The sequence below is a fragment of the Gorilla gorilla genome, chromosome 1, assembly GCF_029281585.2.
Source record: "Gorilla gorilla gorilla isolate KB3781 chromosome 1, NHGRI_mGorGor1-v2.1_pri, whole genome shotgun sequence".
NCBI lineage: Eukaryota > Metazoa > Chordata > Mammalia > Primates > Hominidae > Gorilla > Gorilla gorilla.
This window is the reverse complement of record NC_073224.2, coordinates 85,467,500-85,487,727: the sequence shown is the minus strand read 5'-3', so window position 1 is coordinate 85,487,727 and position 20,228 is coordinate 85,467,500. Positions and strand designations below refer to the sequence as shown.

Sequence of the window (20,228 nt, the reverse complement as noted above, 5' to 3'; positions counted from 1 at the left end):
CAGCACTCCATCACAAAAGCGTGTAAAATTACAATAACACTATTTTAAAATACTGGCATCTTAAGAAAACGATAATCTTGAAAATCACAAAATTGCCAAATTGTTCCCTAAACTGCTAAGCAGATAAACATGACTAATGAATGAGTTTGTTTTGTAAAGAAAAATCATTCAAATAAATTGAATAATTCATACTGAGAAGCAAAATTTAAGTGTCTTCTTTCCTCCTATTTGGATTTATGAGGGGGCAAACCATAATATAGGAAAATATACGCTATTTTGAATGTGGCATCTTTGTTTTAAAAGCTGGCCCAATTAATTAAAAATACTTTTAATGGAAAGTCTCATTTCCTGAGCAGTCCATATTTAGATAAATGGGAAAAGACATCTATAGCCAGCATTTTCATAGTCTTCACTGAGACTAATGTCAACAAAAAATTTAATACGGCAGTCTTGTATTTTAAGCTCACACTTTTGGGGATACATTCTCAGGTCTTCTTTAATGTGGGAACTGCAAAATATAACTGCCATTACATGGTAATGGGAGTTAAAGAATAGAGTCCTCGTGTAAAGGTTACAACATACTTTTCTATTAGTCCTTCAAGGACAGACTTTCAAAATGTTTGATTCTAGTAATCCCATGCTTTGAGTACATTGATTACTCTTCAGTTTGTAAATGTAAGTGGGCTATGTGAAATTTCTTAACTGATCAAGATTTTGGATGTTCAGTTATGGATGAAAACTATCTCAACTTAACTTTACCCCCATATGATATGCAGGGTGTGTAGACAAAAGCTTTTTATTAGCTAACTATATGAAAGGATAAACACTGTAATAATTCATGTGATTCAAAATGGGGAAAAGCAAAGAGTAGCTTCCCCTCAAAAAGAAAAATTTCAGACCTATGAAAAGGACAACAATACTAATAAAAAATTTGTATTTACTTAGAAGTATTCAGAATGTAAACAAAACAGCTGCAACTTTTTTTTTGCAATTACAGAGTGGTATTCAGTTAACAGAACAACAATTATTTCCTATAAGCTGCATCAGAGACAGCTGAAGATGAAAAAACTACCATCACCATATATAACTAATTTGTGCTGTGCACCAACAAGAACATGCTTTAAATTTCCATGCCAATTTACAACCCCCATACTGCACCAGGCAAGGTTAGTGGCTATTGAAAACACCACCAGGAGAGGGCTATCTAAAGACACATTCGGTAGTGTGTTAACTTTATAAAAAAAGACACTGTACAGTTTAAAAACAAATCCTACACAGACTTACATTTCAATTTTTTTCTTTAAAAGGAGTGACTTGTGTACAGAAGTGTTAAATGCTTTATAGATGAGAAAAAAAACTGCGCTAGAACCAACTTATTCATCATCTTCTTCATCTTCATCTTTTTCATCTACCTCCTCCTCATCATCTTCTTTCATCTTCCTCATCTTCCTCCTCTTCCTTCTTTTTCTTGCTTTTTTCAGCCTTGATAAATCCCTTTTTTGCTGCATCAGGCTTTCCTTTAGCTCAATATGCAGCAATATCCTTTTTGTATTTTTCCTTCAGCTTTGCAGCCTTCTTTTCACAAGGCTGCTTGTCATCTGCAGCAGTGTTATTCCACATCTCTCCCAGTTTCTTCACAACATCACTAATGGGCAGGCCAAAATGTTCTCCTTTAATTTTTGGGTGATACTCAGAGCAGAACAGGAAAAAGGCTGAAGGAGGCCTCTTGGGTGCATTGGGATCCTTGAACTTCTTTTTTGTCTCCCCTTTGGGAGGGATTTAGGTTTTCATTTCTCTTTCATAATGGGCCTTGTCACCTTTGCCATATCTTCAAATTTTCCTTTCTCTTTAGCAGACATGGTCTTCCATCTCTCTGAGCCTTTCTTAGAAAACTCTGAGAAGTTGACTGAAGCATCTGGGTGCTGCTTCTTATGCTCTTCCTGACAAGTTTGCACAAAAAAATGCATATGATGACATTTTGTCTCTTGGCTTCTTAGAATCTCCTTTGCCAATGTTTTTCCTCAGTGAGGCACAGAGTTGCCCAGTGCCCATCCGGCTCTCACTTGCCCCAGTGCTGTCTCTATGGAGCTCAATGTACTGCCTCTTCTTATGTTCTAGCAATGAGACTGGTGGCATTTTACTCCTGTCCTAGAGATTTATGGAACTTTGAACTTGAGAGATGATTTAGGGTATCTGGCAGAAGAAATTTCTAAGCAGCAAAGCAATAAAGAGGTGACTTGGGTGCTGTTAAAGGCATTCAGTTTTAAAAGGGAATCAGCATAAAAGTTCAGAAAATCAGCAGCCTGACAGTGCAATAGAAAAGAAAATCTTATTTTCTGGAGAAGAAATCCAAGCCAACTGCAGAAATTTGCATAAATAACGAGGAGCCGAATGTTAATTCCCAAAACAATGGGGAAAATGTCTCCAGGGCATGTCAGAGGTGTTCACCACAGCCCTTCCCATCACAGGCCTGGAGGCCTAGGAGGAAAAAGTGGTTTCATGGGCCAGGCCCAGAGGCCCCATGCTGTGTGCAGCCAAGGGACTTGGTGCCCTGCATCCCAGCTGCTCCAGCTGTGGCTAAAAGGGGCCAACATAGAGCTCAGGCAGTGGCTTTAGAGGGTGAAAGCCCCAAGACCTGGCAGCCTCCACATTGTGTTGAGCCTGCAATACACAGAAGTCAAGAATTGAGGTTTGGGAACCTTCACCTAGATTTCACAGGATGTATGGAAATGCCTGGATGTGCAGGCAGAAGTTTGCTGCAGGGACAGGGATCTCATGGAAAACCTCTGCTAGGGCAGTGCAGAAGGGAAATGTGGGGTCAGAGCCCCCACACAGAGTCTCTACTGGGGCACTGCCTAGTGGAGCTGTGAGAAGAGGGCCACCATCCTTCAGACCCCAGAATGTTAGATCCACTGACAGCTTGCATGTGCCTGGAAAAGCTGCAGACACTCAATGCCAGCCTGTGAAAGCAGCCAGGAGGGAAGCTGTACCCTGCAAAGCCACAGGAGCAGAGCTGCCCAAGACCATGGGAACCCACCTCTTGCAACAGTGTGACCTGGATGTGAGACATGGAGTCAAAGGAGTTCATTTTAGAGCTTTGACTGCCCTGCTGGATTTCGGACTTGCATGGGGCCTGTAGCCCCTTTGTTTTGACCAATTTCTCCCATTTGGAATGGCTGTATTTACCCAATGCCTGTACCCCCACTGTATCTAGGAAGTAACTAACCAACTTTTGATTTTACAGGCTCATAGGTGGAAGGGACTTGCCATGTCTCAGTTGAGACTTTGGACTTTGGACTTTTTGAGTTAATGCTGAAATGAGTTAAGACTTGGGGCGGGGGAACTGTTGGGAAGGCATAATTGCTTTTGAAATGTGAGGACATGAGATTTGGGATGGGCCAGGGGTAGAGTAATATGGTTTGTCTGTGTCCCCACCCAAATGTCATCTTGAATTCTCACATGTTGTGAGAGGGGTCCAGTGGGAGGTAACCGAATCATGAGGGTAGGTCTTTCCCATGCTGTTCTAGTGATAGTGAATAAGCCTCACAAGATCTGATGGTTTTATAAGGCAGAATTTCCCTGCAAAAGCTCTCTTTTTGCCTGACATCATCCATGTAAGATATGACTTGCTCCTCTTTGCTCCTGCCATGATTGTGATGCTTCCCCAGCCACATGGAACTGTGAGTTCTCCATTAGACCTTTTTCCTTTGTAAATTGCCCAGTCTCTAGTCTGTCTTTATCAGCAGTGTGAAAATGGACTAATGCATCCTCCTAAACAGATTTCCAAAGAGTATTTTATTCCACTTCCTTATTTTGCAATGGACACAGTAAAAATAAAGCATTATCATAATGAATATATACAACATATAAAAATCTTCTTTTTAATGCATCAAAATTTCTGAATTTGAAGCATTTCCTTTACCACATGCTGCCCAAGACCTTTTTTATTTTGTTGTTGTTGTTTGAAACAAAGTCTCTGTCACCCAGGCTGGAGTACAGTGGCAGGATCTTGTCTCACTGCAGCCTCCACCTCCTAGGCTCAAGAAATCCTCCCACTTCAGCCTCCCCACTATTAATAGCTGGGACTATAGGCACATACTACCATGCCCGGCTATATTTTTTTTTAATTTTTAGTAGAGATAAGGTCTCACTATGCCGCCCAGGGTGGTCTTGAACTCCTGAGCTCAAACTATCCTCCTGCCTTGGCCTCCCAAAGGGTGGGGATTATAGGCATGAGCCACTGTTGTCAGGCACAAGGCCATTTTAGAACAATTTTTAAAAAGCTAGATGTTCACCAAAGTTTTAAAAAGTAAACACAAGGCCAGGTGCATGGCCCACACCAGCACTTTGGGAGGCCAAGGTGGGTGGATCAAGACCATCCTGGCTAACACGGCGAAACCCCATCTCTACTAAAAATACAAAAAATTAGCCAGGCATGGTGGCATGGGCCTGTAGTCTCAGCTACTCAGAAGGCTGAGGCAGGAGAATCTCTTGAACCAGGGAAGCGGAGGTTGCGGTGAGCCGAGATTGCACCACTGCACTCCAGCCTGGGCAACAGAGCGAGACTCCATCTTAAAAAAAAAAAAAAAAAAAAGTAAACACAAATAGCTGTTACTCAACTGTGATCTGTAGTTGATTTTGTTTGGTTTTGCTTCTCATTCCTCTGTATATATTCCAAATTTTTAATGACAAGCTTTTTTTTTTTTTTTTGAGACAAGTTCTCACTCTGTTGCCCAGGCTGGAGTGCAATGACACTATCATGGCTCACTGAAGCCTTGACTTCCCAAGCACAGGTGATTCTCCCAAATCAGCCTCCTGAGTAGCTGGGACTACAGGCATGGGCCACCACACCTGGCTAATTTTTTGTATTTTTTTTGTAAAGATGGGATTTTGCCATGTTGCCCAGGCTACATATTTATTATTTTTATGATTAAAAATAAATCTATTTTGAAAGATTTTAAACTAACTGAAAATTTACTTTTAGAAAAGGCAGTTGCACTACAAATGTAGAAACACAATAAGCACTTCAAATAGTATAAATCAAATAGCGAACCCATTAAGAAGGACTTAAGAAGCCTATATTCTTTAAAAGCTTTAAAAAAGAAAGAAAGATAGCAAGCCACTTGGTCAGTGAATAATTTATCCTTTTAAATTTGACTTGTCTGAGATCTATTGTACATGTATTTCCTGAACCAAAGCCTGGTAATCATGTACATGTATGTACTCACTAAGAGCAAAAATAGATTCTTTGAAATGTGGACTACTCTCAAAAAAATTCAGGCCATAATGTTAGCACTTTTCAATTGCTTTCTAGTTCTGGAAAAACTTCAGCAACGTATTCTACAAAACCTCATAAGCTAATATACACAGGACCAAATTCAGGTTTTCAATTATATCTTACCCATGTATCTGTCAAAGAAATTTTTGTTAAAGAGACAGCCCTGTGAGAAATGAGGTTGCATAACAGAAAGGATAATGAAAAAGGCATCAGAAACTTAGGTTCTAATTCTGATTCTATCACTTTCTGTGAGAATTTGAGCAAATCACTTAAAATTTTTGGATGCCACCACTTGTCTTAGATATCTCTCCAAGCTTAGACTACCTCCATCTAGGGAATCATGATTAGTCCGCTAACCTGATTAGGTTTCTAGGGTTATACTTATTAATTATGTTTATTCTGTGTTTTAGAACTTTTAAAATATCAATGGTACATCAACTGGCAAGTGCTTAATGGAACATTGACAACTGCTAATCATATCTGTGATTCCTTTTTCAGACCAAAGTCTGCAGTGTAACAAAATGCTCAGATTTTGCTGTCTCTGGCCAATGGGAGGTAGTCACTATGCATGAAGAGAAGCAAGAGTCAGCCATCTTTGATGCTGTCATGGTCTGCACTGGCTTTCTTACTAATCCTTATTTGCCACTGGACTCCTTTCCAGGTACAGCACTTTCTGTAACTAACTTTAAGTTTTCTCGTGGGAGCCATTCTGATGCTTGATTGGTCTGGGAATGAATTCCTATGGCTGTTCCATTAAATAGTTAAAGTTGGGAGGTAGGAGGAGGCTTTTTTTGTTTTGTTTTGTTTTTTTCTAGCCAGCATTTTCTGGCCAGTTTTTGGCTTTCATTTGTTCCAAACAATCTGTAAATACATAAGAGCAAAATGGATAACTTTATAAGCAGTTTTATGCTTTACCAAGATTCAATGTCCCTCAAGTGACTGGTAGCACTCAGAAAGTCTTCTGAGACATGGGATGCTTACACAAGTCATTAACTTCAGCAGCAGGTACACATTGCCAAAGTTGAGTTTAGAGGCCACAAAAGTCAATCTGTGAATAAAGAAAAAAGTAATTTTTTCTATTTGTTCCTTTTATGTGAGTGATGGCAATTAGATTAGAGGTTTACGGCACTGGTCAATAGTCAAGAGGGAGATTAGTCTTGGGAGACAACTTAAGACATCTTTGGGTCTCAGTTTTCTTATCTGACTTTTGCAACCATAGTCATGTTAATCTATGCCAAATTTTAACTGGATTTTAACTCAATGGAACAGAAAATGAAATGGTTTGGTTTATTTCATCTGTAACAAGCATTCAAAAAGTTAAAACTTTAAGAAACTTTTCTCCAAATCATCTAATGATTGCCTAGAATGATCCCAAGACTCATCTTACCACAATAAATTTAGGAACATGCTATGGTTCTGGATCTGCCCCCAGAGGTCACTCAGATCAGGTTAGATTAGGATAAAGCATATCCTGAAAATTGCCAGAGAATAGAATCATTGAATTGGAAAGAACCAAGTTCAGTCTTCTTCCCAACGCAGGAAATTATTTTTCAGCAATTCTGAGAGAGGCTCCATAGCCTCTTCTTGAACCCGTTCAACCATGGAATCTCATCATCACAGAAGACAACCCAATTTTTTGTCATTCTTGCCTGCAGAGCAAGGCTCTGAGCAGCCATCCACTCCAAAATTCCAGAAAGGAGTACCTAGTCACTGCAAGAATCCAGAAAGTTCCATGGCATAGGGAGTAAACTACATTCATTCAGCACTCACAGTATATTGCACTAGGTGCTAAGAATATAGAAGTGAATAAGGCAACATGTAACCTGTATTGGAGGAATGAATAGAGTTTTATGGAGTCCAGTGGAGAAATCACAGTCTCCATATGACCTGAGTGATTCCAATACCCTAAACATACACCTCTCATGGTCCTGGATTTGCCCCCTAAAGTCACACAAGTTTACATCAGATTAAAATAATAAAGCATACCTGAAAGCAATTGAGCCAATATGCTCAGTTTGAGTAGAAGAGGTAGGGACCCAGCAGCTATGAATTCTAGCATATACAACCACCTAGCTGATAGTCTTGGGTCGCCCGCTTAACTTTTCTAAGCCTCAAATTCACCCACAAATTGAAGAGCTTGGATTACTTTAACCAACAGTACACATCACAAATCAAGCAAGAAGAGCTCTACAAGGCTTGCAGTCTTTCTTAAAACCCGTCTTATCAACCACTGCCAATTTAAAATCCCTGGCTAAATGATTAAGGAGTCTTTGAGCTCTAAAATTCTGTGATTTTAGAGTTGAAGAGCAGTTCTCCCAACCTCTCTATCTCCTGACTTACAGCAGACTTGCTTAGATGGCACACACTCCTTGCGATGGTTGTTAACTGTCAAAAAAAATTCAAATTCACTGAAGGTATTTAAAAATATGTATCACAAGCTCTAGAAGCAATTCCAGAGAAGGTGCACTAAAAAGTCGTAGTAAAAATAATAGGTATCACAGTTAGAATAAACGTATGATTTCCCAAGATGACTACTTTTATTATTCACATATATACATTCTGCTATTTACCTTTTTTCTTTTTTATATTATAAATTTTTTTCTTAGATAGGACATTCTGCTACTTACTAACACAGACACATTTAATGTAAGTTCTTACTCTGTCTTCCTGTGAGATAAGAGAAAGTATTAGTCTGTTAAGAGACAGCCACAGAGTCTCATTTTTGTCCATTTGTGACCCCCCAAAACAAAGCCTATCCAAAGAGAATCTAAAACAACATGAGATCCAGAGATAATTGTATTTTCTGCTTAGGCTTTCCAGCTCTTTCTTCGCAACAGTTCTCTGATCCATATTGGGTTCCTGTGCTGAGTAAATATTGGAATTTGGTTGCATCCTTGCTAAATTCCAAATGCTCTGTGTTGTGGTTAGGTTTTAACTTGGATTCGTGTTAGATTTCTACTAATTCAAGGTGAGCTAAAGAGCCAGCAGGCCTTGTAAGGCCACTCCCCACAAGTATATACATTTTTCCCCTGAGAATGTAGAGGTCTTATTACTTTTTTTAGGAAAAAAGAAGTTCTTTGTTTAGCACATATTACTTCTGATTATGTAATGTTGTCTTAAGAGTATTTTCTGCTTAAGTTATTGCTGTTAAAAAAGAAAAAGAGTATTTTCAAACCTTCTCCATTCATGTGATGTTTCAATAAGATTCGGCATCACTGCCTAAGGTATCCTATCAAGTTAGCTCAGTAGATTGAATCCTGGTGTAACTGACATCACTCCTTTTTCTCTGAGCCAACTCTGGCCAACCCAGCAAACTCAGCCTGAGTTACAGTCAGTCACCAAGTGAACTTCCCCAACTAACATGAAACTTTGTGAATAGGGACAACATTTTATTTATCTTATTCCCCGCATACCATCTAGCACAGTACCAGGCACAAAGCAGAGATCAAAAAGTTTTCTGAAAAGAGATACTGACTCACAGTTCCCTTAAGCTTCTTTGTCCTTGCTCCTCGCTTATGAAAAGCTTATATAAATCAAGTATTAATCAATAGAATATTATTGTCCCGTTGACTTTTATCAACCTTTAAAATGATAATGACTCCTTACACTTTTGCTTAGTATATCTTTATGCCATAATATTTCAGCTCAGTAGTTAACTATCTAGTAAGTAAAACTGGAGGCCTATCTAGTGAGATGGAGTAATAACCCCCATTAAATAATTACCTGCCAATGTCTTGTAAAGTCATGTATTCATATTTTCTCAAACTTGAGGATACTAGTAAAAATGACCAAAATCATCTGTCAAAAGAATGTTATCAACTGAAAAATATTTATGTTCCATTCACTGATCCTGTTAATTCTCTGTGTGACTTCTCTTTTATTTTCTATAGGTATTAATGCCTTTAGAGGCCAGTACTTTCATAGCCGGCAATATAAGCATCCAGATATATTTAAGGACAAGAGAGTCCTTGTGATTGGAATGGGAAATTCTGGCACAGACATTGCTGTGGAGGCCAGCCACCTGGCGGAAAAGGTACATTCCTGATGTTACTGGGTGAAGAGCTTTATCTTAAGATGCATGCCTCAAGCAAATGGTGTTTGACACCATGACAAATGTTAAAGGAATAAAATGCCTCACATGCAAACAACAGATTACTAAGGAATTTAATTTTTACTGAATGTTCACAAATTTTTCTATGAATTACAGTTGTCATCTTCCCTCCAAAACCAACTTCTCTGACTTCTTTTTACTTTTTTTTTTTTTTTTTTTTTGGTCATTTTCCCAGCCATCCAACAAGAGCTACAGGACATATTTCTTCCCTACTCAGTCCCATAGGTCAGAAAATTCTACCAACTTTTTCCTGCTACTATCTCCCATTTGCCCATTCCTCTCCTTATTAATTACCAACACCCTCATCAGGTCCATGCTACCTCACGCTGAGGATATTGCATTGTCCTCCTAATAATAGTTGTAGAAATAGTTAATATTTATTAGGATTATTCTGTGGCCGGCACTGAACTAAATGTGTTTTTACTGCACTACTTTATCCAATCATCAAAACAAGCCACAGAAGTAGGTACTGTTAGTATCTTTGACTGCACATGAGGAAACCAAGGCTTAGAGAAGTTAAAGAATCTGCCTAAAATCTTATCACTAGCATGTGGCAGAGCCAGTTCTCAAACCCAAGTCTCCTTGACTCAAAGCCTACGTTCCTAACTATCCTCTTCTACCTCCTACCTTCAGGCTTCTCAAGGGTTTTGCCCTGCATTTTATTTTTGCCTTGTACCACTACCCACAGGTCACTGCCACCCACAACAAGCCATCTAGACCCCAACTACCAACAAACAAATCCTCAGAAGAGCCTGCTCTCATTATAGCACTCTCATGCTGAAAAACCTCTAATTATTCTCTTTACCTGAAAAAAATAAATTGCAGATGTAGTAGCTCTGCATCAGAGAGTTTTCTATAATCTGAACCAAATCTGCCATTTTAATTTTAACTTCTGTTTCTTGCAAGATAATCAACTGCAGCATTTTCCAGTTCCTGTCTTTAGTTCCCCTTTGCTCACGCTACCCCTCTCTCTTCTTCAGAGCCCCTTTCTCTTCTATTACAATCTACCTTTACCTTCCCAGATATCTCACTCCAACACGAAGTGATCTCTCCCTATTCAGAATGTAAGTAATATTGTAACTTGCACCCCTCAGTTTTCACTTTTAAATTCTTAATATTGCAAATTACCTTTCATCATATATATCTTCTTTTCAACTATGCTGTAAACTCATTGAGGGCCATTCGGCTAACTAATATATGCTAGTTGCTGGCTCCCCAGTTTGGTGGGGGAAGAAACAATCTGTTAAATCAGCTGTTTTGTATCAGCAAAGCAACAGATTGCTTAACTAATTATTTTCTTTGTAAACAATTGTACAGGAAACTCCTTATTGTGTAAGTACTAAAACTATTAGCTTTGTGAATTCGGTCAACTGGTAAATTCAAACAGCCAATGTTAAAAAGAACAAATACCAAAAGTAATTGTAGTACTGAATTTTGCTGTCATTTAAGCCAATGGTTTGCACTGAAACTCTGTAGACAACTCTGATACTGCCATTCCCTGTTCTTACTGCCTACAATGATAGTGAGCACACCAAGTAGCAATCACCTGTTCATTGTTTTCTTACATAGACTTTAGGTCCCTATGGTTTGCTAAAGGCTGGCAGATAATAAGTATTCAATAATATGTCTTAAGGCATTTTAATACTCTAGATGCTCTGAATCCTAATCTCAAAAGGATTAACTTTAAAATAGAAGTTAGAAGAACCAAGACTATCTTGTCAGGGATGTATTTTGAGAGTGGCAGACTTTTCAGTGCCTTTCCATCCATGACACTTCTTGAATCTCTGGCAGAACCAGCCAGCCGTGTTCATAGTGTCAAATGAAGGGATGTCTTTGATTGCTTCCAGGTGTTCCTCAGCACCACCGGAGGGGGATGGGTGATCAGCCGAATCTTTGACTCGGGCTACCCATGGGACATGGTGTTCATGACACGCTTTCAGAACATGTTGAGAAATTCCCTCCCAACTCCAATTGTGACTTGGTTGATGGAGCGAAAGATAAACAACTGGCTCAATCATGCAAATTACGGCTTAATACCAGAAGACAGGTAAATATAATGTGACTGCCAAGGGCTTTTAGGAAGAAGGAGCCTCTGCCTGTCCAGCAGCCTATACAAGCCAGGCAGTACCACAGCAACATGGCTGAATGTGTGGGAACGCTTGATACAAATTTGCTTGATAATAACAGCTAACTGTTCTTAAGTACTCAGAAAGTGAAATTATGTATTTCACCTTGTCAGCAACACTTTAGGTATTATTATAATAATCCTTTTATTATGGAGAAACTGAAACAGCAAAATTCAGCCATTTACCCAAGCTCACTGAGTAGTAAGTGAACTCTGTGACCTTGGCAAGTTACTTGATCCTCAGCTGTAGCAACCAAAAGAGAATGATTTGTCTATGACTTTGTTGATAAAAGAAACACACTTGCCCAGTTTCACTGTGTGGGAAAAACTGAATCCCATAGTTGCCCCTCACCAACTCTCTAATGGTAGAGCCTTCTTCCCATTGTCAAGATTGACCTTGGCCCAAAAAATGGCTCAGCTTATACAAGATCAGCTCACAAAGTGTTTGTCTTGTGATTCCAAAGGTATAGCCAGAAAAAGACAATTCTGCCCTTGTTCCTTTAAATACATGCATGTTTCCCTTATAAAACTTTTTCCTAGGAAGAGACTAGAGCTTTCAGAAGTTCTCATCCAATCTAGAAGTCCCTGGTTTCCCTTGTAGCCCTTCAGCTCTCAGCCCCACTCTAGAATGACAGTGATAGATGAATGCTAAAAATCAGCAAGAGAAACAGAAGCTAGAGAAGGTGCTGGCTTCCTCTTCAGGCTTCCAAACTCTAGTAAATGGCAAGCATATTTTATAATCCTTCTTGAACATTCATGAATCCCCTTCCACTGAAGTAACATCTCCCAAGACTTGCAGCAATTCTTGTCCAACCAAGGAGAGAGCCCCAGAATGAGAGAGGAAGGTAAAGAGAAGGGAGAGCTGGCTGAATTGTTCACTGACAAGTCTCCTCCCTGTTCATGTTTTTGTTTAGGACTCAGCTGAAAGAGTTTGTGCTAAATGATGAGCTCCCAGGACGCATCATCACTGGGAAAGTGTTCATCAGGCCAAGCATAAAAGAGGTAAAGGAAAACTCTGTCATATTTAACAACACTTCAAAGGAAGAGCCTATTGATATCATTGTCTTTGCCACTGGATACACATTTGCTTTCCCCTTCCTTGATGAGTCTGTAGTGAAAGTTGAAGATGGCCAGGCCTCACTGTACAAGTATATCTTCCCTGCACATCTGCAAAAGCCAACCCTGGCCATTATTGGCCTCATCAAACCCTTGGGCTCCATGATACCTACAGGAGAAACACAAGCTCGGTGGGCTGTTCGAGTCCTGAAAGGTAAGTGTAAGAAATAGCAGGGCATGTGTTTTTGGTTTGCCATGTGATTCTGGATACTGGAAATGTTGAGACTATTATTCCTCCTGCTTCTATTTAAAACAACAGAATCTTTAAAAGCAGGATGCATTCTATTGTTTGCTGAATTATACTGTCATAATGATTTGTTCCATTACTGCATAAATGGTATATTGGGGTCAAAAATATAGGCTGTATCTATGTCAACTGTTATATTTTTTCTTTTTTATTTTTAAGACACAGGGTCTCACTATCTCGTCCAGACTAGTGTGCAGTGGCTATTTATAGGCATGATCATAGATTACTGCAGCCTCAAACTCCTGATCTCAAGCAATCCTCCTACCTCAGCCTCCTTAGTAGTGGAGACTACAGACATGCACACTGCACACAGCTACCTGTTATTTTGACTAAAACAAAATGACAGTTAACACTTCTGTCAGTTGACTGAATCAACTGGCTCAATTAAAATTTTTAAACTCAAGCAAATGAGTGACACCATTCAGCCAAACTAGTTGTGAGATTCTGCTATATCAAATAATTAGTGAGATGATCAGATGCTTATCTTTTCAGCTGATGGCATTATTACCAGGAGCATACAACCATTCAGCTCAGGCTGCTAACATTTTTGCCAGAAGGATCAATGAGTAGCTGGTACTAGACATGAAAGGAGAGCCATAGTAAAGCATCTTTATCCATAAGTCAACAGCTAGACCTAAACTTAAGTTGCATTTGAGGTTTTTATTTTAATCCTACAGGTGTAAATAAGTTACCACCACCAAGTGTCATGATAGAGGAAATTAATGCAAGGAAAGAAAACAAGCCCAGTTGGTAAGTTAACTACTTAAGGCACCCTTTTTAAATTATAACTGAAATTTGTAAAAAAAAAAAAAAAAGGAAACGAAAAAGAAAAAAAAATAGCAGAGAGATGAAAGTTACATTGGAGAAAAAAAGAAGCATCTGAGACTTAGAAGAAAAATACTAGGAGAGCCTATTTAAGAAGAGAGAAGGGAAAGGGGAATTTAGAATTTTTAATGTCCCCAAAGTCATCACTTCAGCCCATGGTTTTCTAGTATCACATAGAGTTTGAATTCCAAATCAAGTACTACATAATTAACTCTAATCTACCAGGTACATTATTCCATAACTTATCCATAATCAACAGGCAAGCAGTTGTACCTATTTACTCTGACACTAGAAGTGTCTGCTCATTCATTCACTGAACAAGTCTTTATCAGCTCTATTGTTTTTATTCGGAGTGTGGCTTTTGCTCTTCATTTATAATTGGCTGGAAAAAATGAAGAAGAAAAACAAAATTTTGTAGTATGTGAAAAATCATATGAAATGGAAACCATACTGGCCATAAATAAAATTTTATTAGAACACAGCCATGTTTATTCATTTACATATTGTCAATGGCTGTTTTTGTGTTACAGTACCAAAGTTGTTTAGCAGTTCAGATAGAAACTGTAATGTGGCTCTCAAAGCCTGAGACATTTACTGTCTGGCCTTTTTCAGAATAAAGTTTATTGAGCACTTCTCTATGGGAAAGGTTTTCACTTATGCTGTGCTCTGTGGCTACCACTCAAGGCTAGAGACAATGGAAGACTGATGGCCAGCAAAGTAAAGAGTCTTGGCCCTCCCCTCTCACTCTCAATCCAACCAAAACATTTCTGATTGTTTTGTGGTTTGATAAAACCACTTTGTTTTATCTGTTCATCTGTTTCTGCGTTTGATATACATTTTCACTTGAAATAAAGGTTCTGTGGCAAAAAAAAAACAGCAAGTTTTAAAATCATTGCATCTAAGGAACTTATTATCACTCTCTTATTCATATATATTCCCAAACTTCAAGGGTTGATCTATCCTTGTCAAGGTACCAAATTCCAAAACAATAATAGCATTTTAGATGTCTCTTCTTTATCCTCAACCTGGGATATGATTTGATCTTCATTATGGAACTCCAGTGTAATAGATAACTAATTAGAACTGCTCTAAAATGAAAATCTTCTTGTCACGCATGTCAGCAAACAATTTTAGGGGCTAGGTGCAGTGGCTCATGCCTGTAATCCCAGCACTTTGGGAGGCTAAGGCAGGAGGATCATTTGAGCTCAGGACTTTGAGACCAGCCTGGACAACATAGCAAGCCCCCATCCCTACAAAAAAAATAAAAGTTATTTAGGCATGGTGGCTTATGCTTGCAGTCCCACCTATTCCTAAGCCAGGAGGATCGCTTGAGCCAAGGAGTTCAAGGTTGCAGTGAGCTATGATCATACCACTGCACTCCAGCCTAGGTGACAGAGCAAGACCTTGTAAAAAAAAAAAAAAAAAAGAAAGAAAAAAAGAAAAGGAAAAGAAAAATTAATTAATTAATTAAAGCCTAATACCAGCATTTCAGGGAATTTTACCCTATAGATTTTTGTGGCTTTTCACATTACACAAATCATTGGATTTGTTATTACTGAATAATGGAATTTTATAAAGATTTAGAAATTTTAAAATATATTTTCCTCTACAAATTGCTAATTATTTCACAAAAGAACTAAGATGCATTATGAGCACTCAGAGCACCCATTAAAAGCCATATGTATAAAGTATCTTTTGAAGGGACTCATCTTGATTTAAGAAACAGAAGGAGACCGTTAGATAGGTAGGGAAATAAAGGGGAAAATGCAGAAACCATCCCAAATTCTGCAGCAGTATTTGTTTGCTTTGGGCACTTGTATTTGTTGTAACATTATCAATTTTTTTGTCTTCACCTTTTCCCCCAATCTTCCTTTTATAAAGGTTTGGCTTGTGCTACTGCAAGGCTTTACAATCAGATTATATCACATACATAGATGAACTCCTGACCTATATCAATGCAAAACCCAACCTGTTCTCTATGCTCCTAACGGATCCACATCTGGCTCTGACCGTCTTCTTTGGCCCATGCTCACCATACCAGTTCCGCTTGACTGGCCCAGGAAAATGGGAAGGAGCCAGAAATGCCATCATGACCCAGTGGGACCGAACATTCAAGGTCATCAAAGCTCGAGTTGTACAAGAGTCTCCATCTCCCTTTGAAAGTTTTCTTAAACTCTTTAGCTTTCTGGCTTTGCTTGTGGCTATTTTTCTAATTTTCCTATAAGTAAAAGATTTCCTAAATGGAAGATGCACAGAGTAGATTTACAATGCTCCAATTCCTCTCTTACAGCAATATTGCCTTCACAGTTATAAACTGTATTCAAATAGTAAAGGCCACCCTCTCGCTTCCCTGGCTGGCCCCAGGGCTACCACTGGTATTCCTGAGCCTCTCCCAGCTCCACTTCTAGTGCTAGAGAATGATAACTAAGATTTCTGTGCATTTGAAGGTTGTTGGAAAGTTACAGGTTCATTTTAGAAAGAAAGCTGCTCTTGACAGCACTCTGAGCCATCATACCTCTTTCCCATATAAACTATTTTCACAGATCTCAACTAAAACCCCTTACTTCACAAATGATTGTGTTGTGCTGAAATGGTGCTCTTATAGTACTGGCTTATTAAAAGTAAAAAATAAACCTAAAAATTGATTGTTTTAAGTGATCTTTTGTTCTCTTATTAAAGATTGGGAAAAGGGAGAAAAAGATGAGGATTCTATGAATAAAGCTCATAAAAGGATAGGGGGTTCAATGAGTTACTTCGAGAGTTTCCCAAAGGACTATACCTGCCTGGGACTGCTCATTCCTCCAGAACACTCTTTATAACAAAGCTGTTACTCCAGCTGGCCTCCCAAAGACCCAAATCAGATTCCACAGAAAACCACCACCTCCATGGGCTCTTAGAACCAGCCTCCAGCAGCCAAAGGAAAAAGCCTACCTGCTTAGATCCTCCTTCACAACCCTGCTGTAAGAGGCAAACGGAGCTGCCTCCTTGTAAAGAGTCAATGAGAACCAACCAAATTCAATTGGAATTCATTAGATAAAGAGCACAGCCGAGAAGCTCGTAATGGAGAGAAAGCAGGGAGAGGAAAAAAGGGAAAGAAAAAGAGGAACAAAAGCAAACATCGTGTCAAAAGCAGCAGTTTCAATGAAACTAGACCCAGCCTATCTCACAGTTACAGCTGATGAAGATATGACTCATAATCAGGAAAGGCTTTGCTTCACTTCATCTCGTGGCTTATATGGAAAACCCTGTGGGTAAACCTCACCTCACAGAGAGGTCCACAGTTTGGATGCAGGGACAAGATTCAAAAACTGTGGCGTCACGAAAGAGTGATCTCTGTAGGGCCAGTACAGATACAGATCATTTCTCCCCAACTTTGTTTGGCTCTGCCAACTCTTCAGTATTGTTCCATTTCTTACTTTTCCTTGTGACCTGTTTCACTCTTACCATAGAAACACATGATGAAGAATTGCCCCCACTGCATACAATCTAGATTACTCCTAGAAATGCTTTTCTTTCCATTGAAACAAAGCTGATATTTTAACTTTCCTCATGAAGCTGGCTGGGGAGAAGTTTAGTGCCCAAGGTGAAACAAGGAAGGATAAACTCCTCAGGCCACAGTGGCAAATCATGACACAAGCGGCCACCTGAACCTGATCATATCTACTGCACTGGGAGACTGAATATACATATGGTCAATGACCAGACCATTTACAGCAATAGATTTATAACTTACAACCCCTGCAGCAATCAGCTCAGAACAGTCAGGACTTGCTTAATGAGTGTCAGCTTCTCTACTTGTTGCCCCTGCTTCCAACTCAGGAGTGACGAAAGAAAGCCAAATAAGCTTCTCAAACCAGTCCCATCTGATGTCTTGCTTCTAGTTAAACCTCCCTCCACCTTCCCCATGCCAACAACCATCAATGAGAGTACCTGAAGCCTTCCCTTTCTTTCACTATAAACACACACAAACACACACACACACACAAAATCTCCCCTGCTGTCTTTGAATCTGTGCCAAACATTAGTGGTGGTGCCAGCAAGAAAAACATATATTATGTAAAGACTACAGCAGTAATTATAATGCTGCACATTTTATACTACTTTAAAATTAATAAAATGCCAACTGTCATCTCACTTAATCCACACAATAATGATGTGATTGGGAAGACGACTGTACTACATACACAATTTGACAAGTAAGAAAACTCAGATAAGGAGATGTCAATTGATTTGTCCCAGGTAACAGGTAAAATGTGGCTGAGTCAGAACATGAGAATCCAGAACATACATCACAGGCTCTTTACCATTTAAGCCCACTATCTCCAATGTTCAAATGACTCCAGAAGCCTTAATAGTGATATTGCAAAAGCCATATTACAAGAATGTTACTCCATGAAAGTATCTGTAGGTCTCTCTCCCTTTCTCACTCTCCCTATGAGTGTGTGTGGACCTGTCTGCCTGTCAATTGTCAATAGTTCATGCTGTGCCTAGAATTTCATATCTTTCCCTTTATATATATCTTTAATTTCTGAATCCATGGGTCTGAATCTCCACATGCATCTTTTTCCCTGTGTATTCCTTTTTTTTCCTGACTATGGCTGTGCTAGGCCTACTCTATGACTATATTATAAACGGACTCAAAAGTCTACAAGTCTCTAAGACTACGTTATAGAAAAGACTCATTTCTAGTCTAGAAATTATTCCATGCACACTCCTGAAAAAAGTATCATTTTTTTCTGTTCAGAAAATAAATTGAGTGAATTCTCATAAATCTAGCAAAATAGGAAATACGTAAAACATTTTGACATTACATTACTTACTCTGTTTCTTGCACACTATTTAAACCAGAAGAGCTTCTGAGGCATTTCCTGTTTCTTGCACACTATTTAAATCAGAAGAGCTTCTGAGGCATTTCATCACCAAGAGTAATTTTATGTTTTCTGAAAATATTTTTAATGTTTATTAATAGTACCCCCTGCTAGACCAGTCTTAAGTAAAGTTACCTATCTTGTCATGTACCAATGCTCTGGGTCTTTCAACATGTCCCATCGTGTGGAGATGCTTGGAGAACCAGCAAGAGCCCTGCCACTTACTAGCTGTGTGACCTTGAGCAAGTCACTTACTTTTCCTAAGTCACAGTTTTCCCTTCTATAACATAGAAGTTATCTTCTGAGAATTTATTTTGCCTCATAAGTATGTTATGAGGATTAAATGGCATGATCCACATAAAGTACTTAGCATAAATACTGTACAAGGTATGTGTTCAATAAATGATAGCTATTATTACTATGTTACCTAAGCAAGATGTATGTTTTATCGCCTGATTTATTTTTTCTAGGCCATAGACCTAGCTCCTCATAGGGCATTGACACCACAGTATGTCACAGGCCTCTCAAACGCAGTATGCTCAAAATTAAACTCATTTCCCGACAGTCCTTATTTTCCCCAACAGTCCTTACTTAACTGCTAATGTCATCATCCTTATCCTCTGTAGGGAAATGAACAATTTCCGTGATTACACGTCGACTAAGGACATTAATGAGGTTATCTGATTTTTATTCTATGGTAACTATTTTATAACTCAGTTAATTATAGATAACTAATAGCAGTGCAAAATAATTCTTGTCTATGGACACGTAGATAATGTCCAGTAGAAGTTAATTGGCGCCCCTTCCCCACCGTGCGAAAAACTAGTTTTACCTCCATTTGCACATTCATTTCAACATTCCTGATTTATACATGTGTATTTTATCTTTAAATTTTCTTCTGAACTGACTGTAACATCTTACCAATTTCCTTTTTAATAACAAGTGAAATAAAATCTCTAATACGTGTCTATCTTACATTTGTATGAATCACAATTCTACCTTCTTTGAAAATTATCTTTTAACTCTTCCAAGGAATAGCAACACCATTTACCAATAGTTATGTTTCCACTGAAACACATCACCTTTGACACTCTAACCCTCGTACCTCATATCCAACAGCCTATGAGCTTTATCAAGTGTGTCTCTAACACAGAGCAAAGACCACTGTGGTACTGAGTGCAAACACATGGGCTGTAGAGTCAGATGGCCCGGGTTGAATCCTACTTTGCTGCACAACCTTGGGCTAGTTATTTAATGTCTTCTAACTTCAGTTCCTTTATCTATAAAATATGGAAGTAACACTTTAGCATTGTTGTAAGGGAGAATTAATGAAGATAATGCATGTAAAGCATTAGGCCAGTGCCTGGCATGTGGTCAGTGCTTACCTAAAGGTAACTATTAATATCTCACAGACTCATCTGTCTCTTACCCTCCCTTCTTCCTCACTGGCTAGTTTAGGCTCATTTAATTTCTTCCCTAGGTTAGTGCTACCTGGCTTCACTGGTCCCCTTACCACCATTTAGTCCCTCTACCCCTGTCTCCCTGCTTCCCCAAGAATAATTTGTGGGTGATGCCATTCTCAGAAGCAGTCATAGTAAGAGGAGATAAAAATGAAGAGCTTCTTATGTTCTCCTACCCTCAGTGTCGCTGTCTCAATC

General features: G+C 38.9%; 1 protein-coding gene and 1 pseudogene across 2 annotated transcripts in view; one reads left to right on the top strand and one right to left on the bottom strand.

Moving 5' to 3' along the window:
• The window catches only part of FMO1 (flavin containing dimethylaniline monoxygenase 1), a 37,462-nt gene extending 21,119 nt beyond the window's left edge, over nucleotides 1-16,343 (top strand). For both annotated transcript variants that reach the window (XM_004027892.5, XM_019026563.4), the window contains exons 4-9: nucleotides 5,777-5,939; nucleotides 9,169-9,311; nucleotides 11,237-11,436; nucleotides 12,429-12,784; nucleotides 13,555-13,627; nucleotides 15,584-16,343. In XM_004027892.5, coding sequence (XP_004027941.4) covers nucleotides 5,777-5,939; nucleotides 9,169-9,311; nucleotides 11,237-11,436; nucleotides 12,429-12,784; nucleotides 13,555-13,627; nucleotides 15,584-15,926 — 1,278 coding nt within the window. In that variant the 3' untranslated portion in view covers nucleotides 15,927-16,343. The remainder of the gene's footprint in view (nucleotides 1-5,776; nucleotides 5,940-9,168; nucleotides 9,312-11,236; nucleotides 11,437-12,428; nucleotides 12,785-13,554; nucleotides 13,628-15,583) is intronic.
• Nucleotides 985-2,136, bottom strand: LOC129527470 (high mobility group protein B1-like; annotated as a pseudogene).
• Nucleotides 16,344-20,228: the final 3,885 nt, after the last annotated feature.